This window comes from Aulostomus chinensis, chromosome 12, assembly GCF_037954235.1.
Source record: "Aulostomus chinensis isolate RoL2024-O1b breed Wild chromosome 12, RoL_Achi_v1.0, whole genome shotgun sequence".
Classification (NCBI taxonomy): Eukaryota; Metazoa; Chordata; class Actinopteri; order Syngnathiformes; family Aulostomidae; genus Aulostomus; species Aulostomus chinensis.
In genome coordinates, this window is record NC_141331.1 from 5,721,423 (window position 1) to 5,733,637 (window position 12,215).

General features: G+C 43.3%; 1 protein-coding gene across 1 annotated transcript in view; it reads left to right on the forward strand.

Moving 5' to 3' along the window:
* The window catches only part of lrp1bb (low density lipoprotein receptor-related protein 1Bb), a 293,597-nt gene that overhangs the window by 115,825 nt on the left and 165,557 nt on the right, over nt 1–12,215 (forward strand). The window contains 2 exon segments of the mRNA XM_086219771.1: nt 9,767–9,886; nt 10,899–11,027. Coding sequence (XP_086075897.1) covers nt 9,767–9,886; nt 10,899–11,027 — 249 coding nt within the window.

A 12,215-nucleotide genomic window follows, 5' to 3' on the forward strand; every position in this document is an offset into this window, starting at 1 on the left:
TCAAGCCTTAAAACACTAAGTCTCTTTGCATATGATATCCATCCATCCATTTTCTACCGCTCATCCTGTTAAGGGTGGGGGGGTGGAGCCTATCCCAGCAGCCTTCAGGTGAGAGGCGGGGTTCAGCCTGGACAGGTCACCAGTCCATCACAGGGCCAACACATAGAGACAGACAACCATTCACACTCACAGTCACACCTACAGTCAATTTAGAGTATCAATCAGCCTCGTCCCCTCTTGATGTCTTTGGACTGTGGGAGGAAGCTGGAGTACCAGAGAGAACCCACGCAGGAACAGGGAGAACATGCAGACTCACCCAGAAAGACCCCCTGCTCCAGCTGGGGCTCAAACCCGGAACCTTCTTGCTGTGAGGTGACAGTTTCCTACTTACCCAGTTTTTCTATATAGTAATATTATGACTATAATGTGTAGTAATTCCCCGTTATGTAACATATTAGTTAAAATACACCAATAATACTACAACCATGCCACCAAAAATGGCCTTTTTCACTCTCCTGGTACCCTTCTTTTTGATATGAACTCCAATAAGTAAATCACATTTATTTTCATACTCACACAACCCAGTAGCAAGGTGGGGGGACGGAACTGCAATACGCTCAGTGAATGTAGAAACACTCCATGGCTTTGATTTGGTTGGGAGGAAAGATGTGAAGAACAACATTGTCAAATATAATGTGTGTGAAGGTTGTGGTACGACTAAGACTTTCAACTTCAAAACACAATGTCAGACCTCCTGAACCACCTACAGTAGCAGCACAGCATGACGCCCGCAGAAACAGGAGGTGCACCTCACCTGTAGCTTTTGCAGGTTCAAATACTGCAGACAACAAAAACAAATGGTTAAAATTGTTACCTGCTTTTACTGCCAATTATGCCGACGTCCACACAGAGGCGTCCACCGACCGGCCAGGTGATGCAGAGCTGGCTTGATGGTTTTTTTTGTGTTGCTCTCCTGCTTACTGACTGAGGCAGAGGAGAACCTGCACACTGGTCACACAACAATATTCTCATGAAACATCTCTAAATCTTATGAAAAGTTATGTAGAATTACAACTTTATACACCTACAAATGTCCAGAAACGCAGGCAATCTGTAAGTACAGGCATTTTTCGCCTGAAGCTGAAGGCGACTGACAGCTAACGGCAGCAAAATATTCCAAAACGTTTAGTTTACAATGTACAGTCTCTCAAGTGCATCGTCCTGTACAACTCACGCATTCTTTATTCCGCTCTGTAATCCACAAACATTTTGATTTGAGCTTTAAAACAAACTGTTACCGCTGGCGTGAAGCAGCACAGATGACCACAACCAGTTGTTCTTTTTTGTTGTTAGTGGTGAGTCCCTGTTCGCTTCAAAGCTAAATATATGTGGCTCACGCTTTCAGCATTCTAGAGTCACGGACAAGCAACATCTTTGTGAGATCAAGACACATATTCGTGGGTACTTGAAAGGTGTGGGGGAAGAATCACTTTAGGCGATGTGCTTGCGACAGACCCTCCCACACGTGGCTTTGGGCTTCCTTGCTAGCACCTCCTGAAAGACTGCGGTTCAAGTCTGGTTAGGTTTGGAAAAAATACAAATAAATAACATCTAAGATAAAAGAGCTGGCATCACCTAGAAAGAAACAAAGATCCAGTCTTGTTTTCAGAACGTGGCTTACATTTCTAGGGCCAAAATGTGAAAAAAGGACAATGTTGCACTTTTGTAAAAATCGTTTTCTTTTTGTCCTACATGATTTGAAAGTAGAGCGGCACGGTGGTGCAGTGGTCAGCACTGTCGCCTCACAGCAAGAAGTTTCCGGGTTTGAGCCTCGGCTGGAGCAGGGGATCTTTCTGTGTGAGTCTCCATGTTCTCCCTGTTCCTGCTGGGTTCTCTCTGGTACTCTAGCTTCCTCCACAGTCCAAAGACATCAAGAGGGGACGAGGCTGATTGATACTCTAAATTGACCGTAGGTGTGACTGTGAGTGTGAATGGTTGTCTGTCTCTATGTGTTGGCCCTGCCATGGACTGGTGACCCGTCCAGGGTGAACCCTGCCTCTCACCTGAAAGCCCCCCCCCCCCCCCGCACCCCTTAAAAGGATAAGCAGTAGAAAATGGATGGATCAGTTGAAAGTTGATGTCAATACGAATTTATTTACATAAATATCTACATTTTATCTGTAATATGTTTTATAAAATACTTTTGTGAGCCTTGACGATGCCGAGCCCAGTGCAAAATAACAGGTCGGTAGAATGCCGCTAAACAACGTGTTAGCCTATGTCTTGAATGGCCGTTTTATAACATTGGTGTTAAACTCATGGATGGAATGGAAAATGTATACAAACACCCTCTGACCATTCAGCAGAACTATTACAACCACAACAAAACCAGCAATGTCTAACTAACAAAGCCATACAAATAACAGCCAGTGCAACTGTACCTCGTTGATGAATCCAGTCATGAAAAGTTCTAAGGTTAAATTTCGGTTTGAAGAGTGATTTTCAGGATAGAATTCAACATTGTAAAAGTGTGTTATCGTGGAAAAAAGGAGGGGAAAAATATTCACATTAATGCCTTTGTTTTTATTGATCTCATAAATAATTGCAATCCTAATGGGATCCATAACAGATTAGTCTATAGCTTTCTTTTAGACCCTCAATGTAAACCTCTTGAAACATTCAGTCAGTCAATAGGGAACCAGCTTCATTGTTGAACTGATTCCAACAATGTTCAGTTTTTTTCAATGAATACCAGAAGGGGCAAATGAAGTCTTTTCATACGGAACCATTGAAATGATAAAATCCAGCAGCCAGGGACACTACGTCCGCCTGAGCAGAAACCTCACAGTCATGTGGTTCTATGCAGATGGGTGTATTTCTACTTATTCTCATCCTGAGAGCAGGTATATTCATGGTATTTTGTTTGCAAGACAGGCTTTATATACTGTACAAAGGCAAAAGTATATATCAGGTGAACGTTCCGTGAATACACGGAACACAACGTAAACGAAACAAATGCTCGTAGTTTGTTTTTTTGTTTCTCGGTTGACAAGCAGGTTTGATGACAGCATCAGATTAGTTAGTTTGCTCTTGAGCTAGAGTTTTATCGTGTTGCATGTTAAATTGGGATCTATCTTGAATTTATTTTTCTCTGCCAGATTGGCTTTCATAGGAGCAAAAAGATGAGTTCAACCAGAGGGCAAAAGTCTACTGGTCAGTCTTTGTTCCTTCTCTCGCCTATGCTCAACAATATGGGTCATGACTGAAAGAAGAAAATTGCAGATAGAAGCAGCGTAAACAGGCTTCCTCAGGAGGGTGGCTGGCCCATATGGAGAAGGTGAGGAGTTCAGTCAGCAGCCAGGTGAGGTGGTTTGGGCATCTAGTTAGGTGTTCCAGGCACGTCAAGCTCTGAGGAGGCCACAGGGCCGACTCTGTACCAGGTGGGGGGACTGTATCACCACACTGGCCTGGGAACACCTCAGGATCCCCCAGTCAGAGCTGGTTGATCTGGCCATGGAAAGAGAAGTTTGGGGTTCCCCACTGGAGCTGCTACCTGCATGAACCGACCCTGGATAAGGGGTTGTGGATGGATGGATGGATGGATGGATGGATGGCTGTCCTGATGCACATTGGAGAGATGGCGATTATCAGTTGTAGGCTGACAGTCATGTTTGGCCACCGCTGTTGGTTAATGGTTTCCAGCCTGTTTCACCTCCAGTGAGGTCGGTTTCACTTGAGAACTGTGATGTCGGTGCGTAGTGAGGGTCAGCAAGGCGAAGATTTTCAACTTAGTGGATGGGTTAGGTTACACAGAGGCAGCACTCTCTTCACCAAGTGCATGTCTTACTTTCTCCCAGACGACAAGAGCCAAGGACACACAGACACGCACACACGCACGCAGTTGGAGAGGAGAGCATTGAAAAATAGAGTAGTAAAATATATAAGATGTTGGAACAGTTTAAAATCACCAGAAATACAGGTTTTGCTGACTGACCACCATCAAAACACTTTCAGGGTCACAGTTAGCTGCAGTCAGCGAAGCATCACTATTTAATAGGAAATTACTTCCTTTTCAAAGTCTCTTCTTGCACGTTGAAAGTTTCCTTTGACTTGCCCAGAAACTGAGAAAGTTTTCAGTCCCCCCTCTGAAGCCTCTCGTCTGCATTCAGAATGGCCTCGGTGAGGTCGGCGTGCGCAGGGTTAAACAGCCGCTGCACGCAGCAGCTAAGCCGAAAAAAAAAAACCAGTGAAGCAAAAAGAACTCTATTCTTTTTTATCTCCCAACATTGTGGAAGTTTGGGACAGGCAGCTGCAGATGGCACAAGCTTGCTCAATTCTTCTTAAATTACAAAATATTCAGCTGCACGGACGGCAGGAACTGTTCTCATGTAGGGCCATTTGAAAAAAATCCTGGAAATGTATGAATGGAATTCAGAAAGAGATAGTCCTTCAGCTAAAATAGGTACGTGTTTGACTATCAGGAGGCCATGCTTTAGAGCAGAACAAAAGTCTTGACTGTATGTGTAATCATTCGCTGAAAGAAGGAGTTGACATCAGTAGACTTTTGCATTCACTTGCAGGCTGTAGGGTGCAAACACTCAGAAAACAGAAACGTGTTATTTCCTTGAATACACGTGTAGATGTCGTTTCCATGTCTGTACGCGCTCCCTTCGTTTGCACAGCTGAAGGATTTGCCGTTTTGTTTCCTGGAGACAATCTTACACATCTCTTAAAACAAAAACAACTTGATGTAGAGGAAAGAAATGTGCTCTTAAATGTAACACTTCTGCCAAGGGCGTCTGATAAAAAAACAGAGCTGAGCTGTGAGGCTTTACTGCAGCAGGCACGCGGTTCTGTACCGTAGCAACAGAATTCCACATCACCTTCGAGCTTTTCCAAAAGATATGACAAACCTTCTATACATGAATATTTTGTCATAATAAAGGTGGCAGCTTTGCATTAATTTGAGCTGATGAAGCACAAACATAATAAGCTCCCTAGGATTGTAAGCAAAATATTAGCAGAGTTTGTTGAAGGCGTCCCCCCCCCCCCCTCCTCCCCATTTTGGGGAGGTTGAGGCACTTCGCATCATTTGTGGCTAGTTTGCTAGTGATGATAGCAGGACGCCCAGATTTAACTTGAGGTCTGCCTGTCTGTCTCTGTGGGGATAAAATTGATTCGTGAGAATCTCTCCTGGTGTGCATGACTGGAAACATCAATTATCTGGAGTAGCTTGAGGCTGGTAGTCTCAACTGTTTGGTAATTCTTTGGAGAATAATGCAAGCAACTGGTATTTTTACCCTGAGCATAGATGTGCAGTAGTACACCAATGTATTTGCAACAGCCCTCACAAAAAAAAAACAAAAACAACTTTCCTTATGAGAATGTAATGTTTTAATTGTATCTGTTTAAGTCAGATTTTCTTTCAATGGTCATTTTAAGGCCGTTATTTGTGATGTATTTGAATGATCACTACCCCCTGACAGCTGAAGGTTGGAATCATCCGTCAGCCCCCCCCCCCGAGTCGGCTGAGACTCTTGAAGTCAAGCTGTCGAGAAGCTCAGTCTTCCCACAGTTTCCTCGCTCGAGTTTGACTGCAGAATAATTTGTGTTTATTCACCCCTGGAGAACAGGAAAATCAGGATGAATGCTTCTGTTGGTGGTGGTGTGCTGCTACCGCTCCTGTGCATTTTAAACATCTTTTAGGTGAAGATGTACGTCTGAAGTATCAAGCTGTTGTGGACTGTGGACGGTTAGTGCTGAGCAACCGCAGCTGCTGACGAGTGCCTCCCCGTCTTCACCTTAATCACTACAAAACCAACTTTAATTGATTACCTGTTTGCAGTGGAGAACCTCAGCGAGCAAAAGATTAGTCAAATTATCCCAAAACTCGCTGCAGCCCCGGGATCCCTCCAGAGAGGTACAGTTGCATCCTGCTGGTTCATACTGAGCGGTGTTTCTAATACCCTATAAATGCCATTTCTATTTAATTGGATTAACCAGAAGAGCAAAACTAAGGAGTCACAGTCGAACCAACATGCTGGACACAAGAGGTCAACTGCAGCAAAGGTCAAAGTGATCCCAGGAGTAGAATCACAGCAGAACAGAGACAAGAAGACACAATTTGGGGAGCACGAGGGCTGGCAAGGAGCTGCCTGGAGAACAAGCAGTAAGAGCATGAAGAGTAGCAGGGTGAACACAGGTGCAACTGATCACATTAATTATGGCACCTTCCTATTCTGTGTCAGAGACATTCCAGTGAGTGAGAGTGATATCAGGGTAAGACAGACGCTCCAGGGGAGGTGGGGATCGAAGCAGCGGCCCCTCACGTTACCAGACACCCACTCTGCCTCCTGAGCCATGCCGAACAGCCACAGGAGGTCCACCACTATTATACCTAATGATGGGAATAACGGCGTTAAAATAAACGGCGTTACTTTTTCAGTAACGGGTGCTCTAACTAAAGACTTTGTCTAGCGTTACAACGCTGTTAGCGTTACCAACACGTCGTTACTCGCCTCACACAGACACAAGAGCCGCATATGCGCGTTTTTTTCCCCCTCATTTGTTGCGGGGGGGGGGGGGGGGGAGATAACCGCCTCATGATGATTGGCTAAGAGAGAGTAAAGATTTCACGATGAGCCAACCAGAGACATCAGGTGGGCGGGTGTTTACTCACGAACCCAGCACGTCGCAGCACGCACGCAAACCGTCAGAGACGGCGAGACTGGCGAGAAAGACAGCGTCTTCAAGATGGAAACATAGGCACTACTTTAAGTTCGTGGAGGTCAAAGGTAAAAACGTACATATTGAGTGGGCGTTATGACGTCCCAGAGCGAGAGTGAAGGGGCTGACGTCCAATGTCAGCAACTCCAATTTAATGAAGCGCCTCTCGACGGCCCTACTCTTCTTCTACTAAACTAGTGGCCAGAAACTGCGTTGACACCACTAATGGTGGTAGCAAGTAGGTGCTGTTCAGGTGAGCTCCGCTAACAGAGAAGGACACGGAGCCACGCCGTCCCAGCAGCCACAGCAGGATTTTTGGTGACGCAGACAGAACTTAACGAACTGATAGGCCTTAATGTTGTTGAGAACAGGCTGCCGTTGTCGGCAGTTGATTCAGACTCCTTCAGAGCCCTCATAGGCACCCCCCCCCCCAAAAAAACCCCCCTCCAAATTCTTCCAAAAAAACAGTAACGCAATAGTTACTTTCCCTGGTTTAGTGTGGAGTAACTCAGTTTCTTTTTGGGAGAGGTAACACGTAACTATAACTAATTACTTTTTCAAAGTCATGTGCCCAACACTGATTGTACAAAAGCTGCGGTGCACGTTTGCTTCATGAACAACAGTCTAGATGTAGTAGCAGTTCATTTCTCAAAGATCTACATGTTTAGATCTTAGTGGACATTTTCTTGTTTAGTCATGTTAGTGTCATTTTCATTTTATTTTCTCGTGTTACAAACTTTGCAATTTTGGATGAACGTTTACCCATGACTTTTGAAACATTTAATTCTAAAATTTTCAAACTTCTTGCTCTTTTATGCCTCATAATCTTTTCAGCACTATGAGCTACTGGAGTATTTTAATAAAAAAAAAAAAAATGCTAGCAAGGTCTCTCTCTAGCCATTGAAGACCAAAGGTTACTGGGCATTTACCATTTTAATACTTCTATGTTTGCTCGTGCCCTATCTTCTCAAACAATAGTTTGCCCTCGAAATGAAAATTCTATCATTTTCTACTCAATATTCTGTCAGTCAAAACTCCTGTGAGAATTATATGAAAACCAAAAGTTCACTCTTTTCTTCTGTCTCAGCCGCTGAAGGTGGCGGGGACTTTGTTCTACAGCCTATGCAGTTTTAATAGGAGTGAAGTTCCTTCTGCTCATCGGATCAGGGTTTAGAAACTGAGCCTCTACTTTAAATGTATCAAAACATCTTCATGAAGATAACCAGAGAGAAGAAGTGCAGCATTTCGTCCCATTGGTTAACAATCACGATCCATTCACCGTAAAACTGATTTTATGATTAGTGACTGATCTAATTGGACTCGTGATACGGTTTGTTGTCACTCTGAGGTTTTGTGTGTAAACCCTATAGAGAGCAGTGACGTTTTTTTTAAGTGTCTGTCTGCTTCTTGACCTCAGTGAGTAGAAGTCAGCTGACTAGGAGTGTTAAGACCGCAGGGGAGAAACAAAAGTTACGTGACCTTTTCAGCACAGCATAGCCCTGTCAATCACCCCCACCCACCCGAGTTTGAGCTCCTCTTCTCAGGGTTCGCCCCTCAGACTCAGACCTCTGCTCCTTTTTCAATACAACATCGTGTTTACTCACCTTTTTTTATTACTGTTTAAGTGTCTAATTTTTTTTTTTTTTTTTTTTTTGCAGAGCATTACATGAAAGTTCCTCCTCCTCTATCTCTCCTCACACCACTGCATCAGAAGTTAGGCCTCGCTCATTTCTATGAAAGCTGAAGTAGGAATAAAGTTTGGTCTGGCATCGTATTTTTGCACAGTTTAGCCACTGACTTAAACTGGTCTCAACGGCCGCTGCTCTTCCTGGGTGCATCCATAGGCAGCACTGCTCGTCCAATGACGTGGGGTCCTAGACCCACCCACGTATCATCAGTCTATGAGCTGAAGAAATTTTATTTCAGTCCATTTGTAACGATCCCATCATCCAACCATGAACTATAGCTCAGCAGTTCAGAAACAGTTACCACACGAGAAGATGGACATCAAATAATCCTTCAAAGCGGCTCCAGAAAATAACACAGTGGTGGCAATGGCAGCGTATTTATTGGCCTGACAGGATCATCATCATTATCAAAGATCTGCAGTGGTAAATGTATTCTAAATGGAATGAAAGTGGTCAAACAAGAGAGTTGATAGATGCGAGGGGATGAATGTCGATGGAGCCGATTGTGGTTGAGCCCAAAGATTGTTTTCTTGCCTCAGTGTAACGACCAACTGCATCTGTTCTCCTAAGAAAGTTGGACAAAAGTTTGCTACTGTATGATTCAGAGAGCTCAGTAAACATCCACTGACATCTCATAATTCCTGCTCTTACAAATCAAGACCAACGACACTGTTCATTTTCAAAACAACAGATGCTTTGATTCGCATTCAGCTCTCACTTCGCTGTTGAATGTAAATACATCCTGTCAAGAAGTACTGCGGTCTGCTGCTGCTGCTGCTGCACATAAATTGGATGAAATTGTTAGCAGCGGAAAGACCAAGGACAATCAATGCAAGCTTTTATCTCCTCAGCCGTAAGTTGACATTAATTAATGTTCAGCGGTGGCTTATCAATCTTCGTGCAATTAAATCTTTGTTCCGAGGGTTATGCTTTCATTTCTGCCGTTTATCCTGCTTTACATTCATCCTGCCACTGTTAGCTTCTCTCGTTCCTCTCTGTAAGAGTACAGAAGCGCTAAACAAAGCATCATCATTGGGGGGGTCGGGGGGCTGTTGAGTATTGTGTGTGCAAGGACAGTAACAAGATGTACAAATACTTGCTGTACAGCCTCATTGATCATTTGTAATTGTGCAACATAATTCTGTCAAGACTCTTGAACTATCTAGAACTTATAAACGTCAGTTGGAGTTTTTCTTTGTTTCTAAAATTATAAGGTTGTGTCCAAATTGATCCTCGAGCGAAAGAAAAAGAAAAGTGTCCTCTGGAATCACAAAGTAATTTCCTGTTCCACGTACCCTCTCTTACTCTTTCCTCCACTTCTCACCTTTTCTCTGCCTGTTTTCCCCCTGCAGAGCTCCTGTCAGCCTGCCACGAGCTCCGGTGTCGCTATGGCTGCGTCATGACGAGAAACGGTACCTTCTGTTTCTGTGCTGACGGCTTTGAGGTCGGCGAGGACGGAACGAGCTGCAGAGGTAGGATTCATCAGCCCTCCCTCCTCCGCCTTCCTCCTCCCCACACCAATCTCTCCTTTTGCCCCCAGTAACCCTTCTCTCAGATGAATAAGCTGGAGGTGGTAGTTATGTGAGAACCATCTGTCTGCAGGCAAGGCCTCATTCATAGTACGGTATATTACAGCCCCATTGTACATGCACATACATCACTTTTCTGTTTGTCTGCTTCACAAAGAGGCTGTTGCACAAGTCTGGCCTGAGCTTCAGGGGTGATGTATATTCTTTAAGACCAGCCAGGGATTTAGCATCATCACGGGTTACCTCCACCAAAAGATGATGGGATTTTTACATTGAATTTTGGATAATTGAAACTTGCAACAACAACAACAAAAATCTCATTTGAACACCGTTGTTATGATCTATGAATGCAATGAAATGCAAATATTAGTAGTACATGTTAGAAACTACACTGCAGATGCATGACTTCAGCGTTACCAGAGCTAGCTTCACGCTGACGACCTCTGGAATCAGCCATTATTTTTTTTAAAGACACATAAAAAGCTTGTGGTATTAAGGGACTTATTATATTTACGCTAAAAAACATTGAAATACCTCCAAGTTAAAACCCCAGACCTTATTTTTGATGTGAGGAAACCAGACGTTCAGCAACTTTATTTCTGGGTTTTAGGACTCGTTCCTATGATGAAGGCAGAAGTCAAAGGTGCCTCTAGAGTCGTGTCTGTGTGACACACATTACACCAACACCTTGGCACAAAATAGAAAATTCATGCTTGAGGAGACTGAAACAGAGCAGCAGTGCTTCCTGAATTTGATCCTGTTTATGTAAGATGTGATGATTGGTTTATAGGCTAGTGTAGCTCCAAAAAAAAAAATCCTCCTTGGTTATAAAAGTAATTATGCCTGAGGTGCTAGAGTGAGGCCACATTAAGTATACTTTATGTATTTGGGTCATGTTTGAGCACACCTAATTCATTACAAATGACTTCTCTCTCTTTTTTTTTTCTTCCACAAGATCATGATGAATGTGCCATGTATGGCGCGTGCAGCCAGATCTGCACCAACACGTACGGGTCATACAGATGCAGCTGCACAGAAGGATACATCCTGCAGCCTGACAAGATATCCTGCAAAGCCAAACAAGGTGAGCGGTGTACTTGGATTGGAATTTGCATCATATGTTTGTGTCTTTTCTATTAATAGACATGATTTTTTTTTTTCTTTTTTAGCAAATTCTAGCTCATTGTCTATTTCCTGTTCCTGGAGCAAGATGAATGTGGTCTAGCGGTGACCACATCTATCAAAAACAGGAACAGGTAGTCATGGTCAGGCCAGGGTAATGATAAAATTAATGAGCGTGAGAGAAGTAGGAGCAGTCTAGAGGATTTCATGCAGCGACAATGCCCAGCGTAACCCTGATTAATGCTAATGCCAGATACTAGTAACAAATCTGCACCTGTGACTAAAACGCCCCACTTGGAAATAAAAAACAAAACAAAAAGAGGTTGTGTTTCGGTGGTCCCCAATCAAGTAAAGAAGCCTGACCGGTATACAGTTATACTGTGCGGAACAGGAATTTGCAAATGATTTTTGCAAGTTTGTTGACACTCTGGCGTATATGGGTTGAAAATAGCTGGAGGCGCATCACACCTAACCGGGCAGAACGCCACCGTTGCAGCTTTTAATCAATATGACTTGTGTCCTACCAGGAATAAACTGAATATGATTACCCATAAACTTAACTGAACTCACTGCTCACGCGCATTAATATTAATTTAGCATGGAGCAATAGTGGTACAACGATAACTATGGTGTTACCATTAGTTGTAAAAGCTCATGAATATAAATTTCAAATAGAGCTCTCTGAGGCCAGAAGATGAGGAGCAGTAGGGTATGAAAAACATGTCGAGTGTAAGATGGAAATTACTGCTCGACAGTGCAATTTTTCTCTTTTTTCAGAGGGAGAATTAATCTTGATTTAATTTCTTCATATTTGGCCCCATCTAAAGTGAAAGGTATTACATATTTTATTCTATTTGTAACCCTAAAATGCAGCTCTACAGCACCTTGATGGTTAACACTTCTGCTTGATAATGTACTTCCCTTTGTATCATGGAGGTTTGGGGTGAATGCAAATTGCAGACCCGTGGCAAATAAAATAGATCTCCTTTTGGAACCGTCTTTTCTTTGTTTGATTTTCTCTCTAAACAACAAAAGAGAAAGTGATTCAAAACATGAAACATTCTGAAATTATTTTCCGCATATTTTCATTGTTTTATTTGACACGATAAGTAACAATTTATCAGCACCTGTGATGTGATTTAATCCCCTC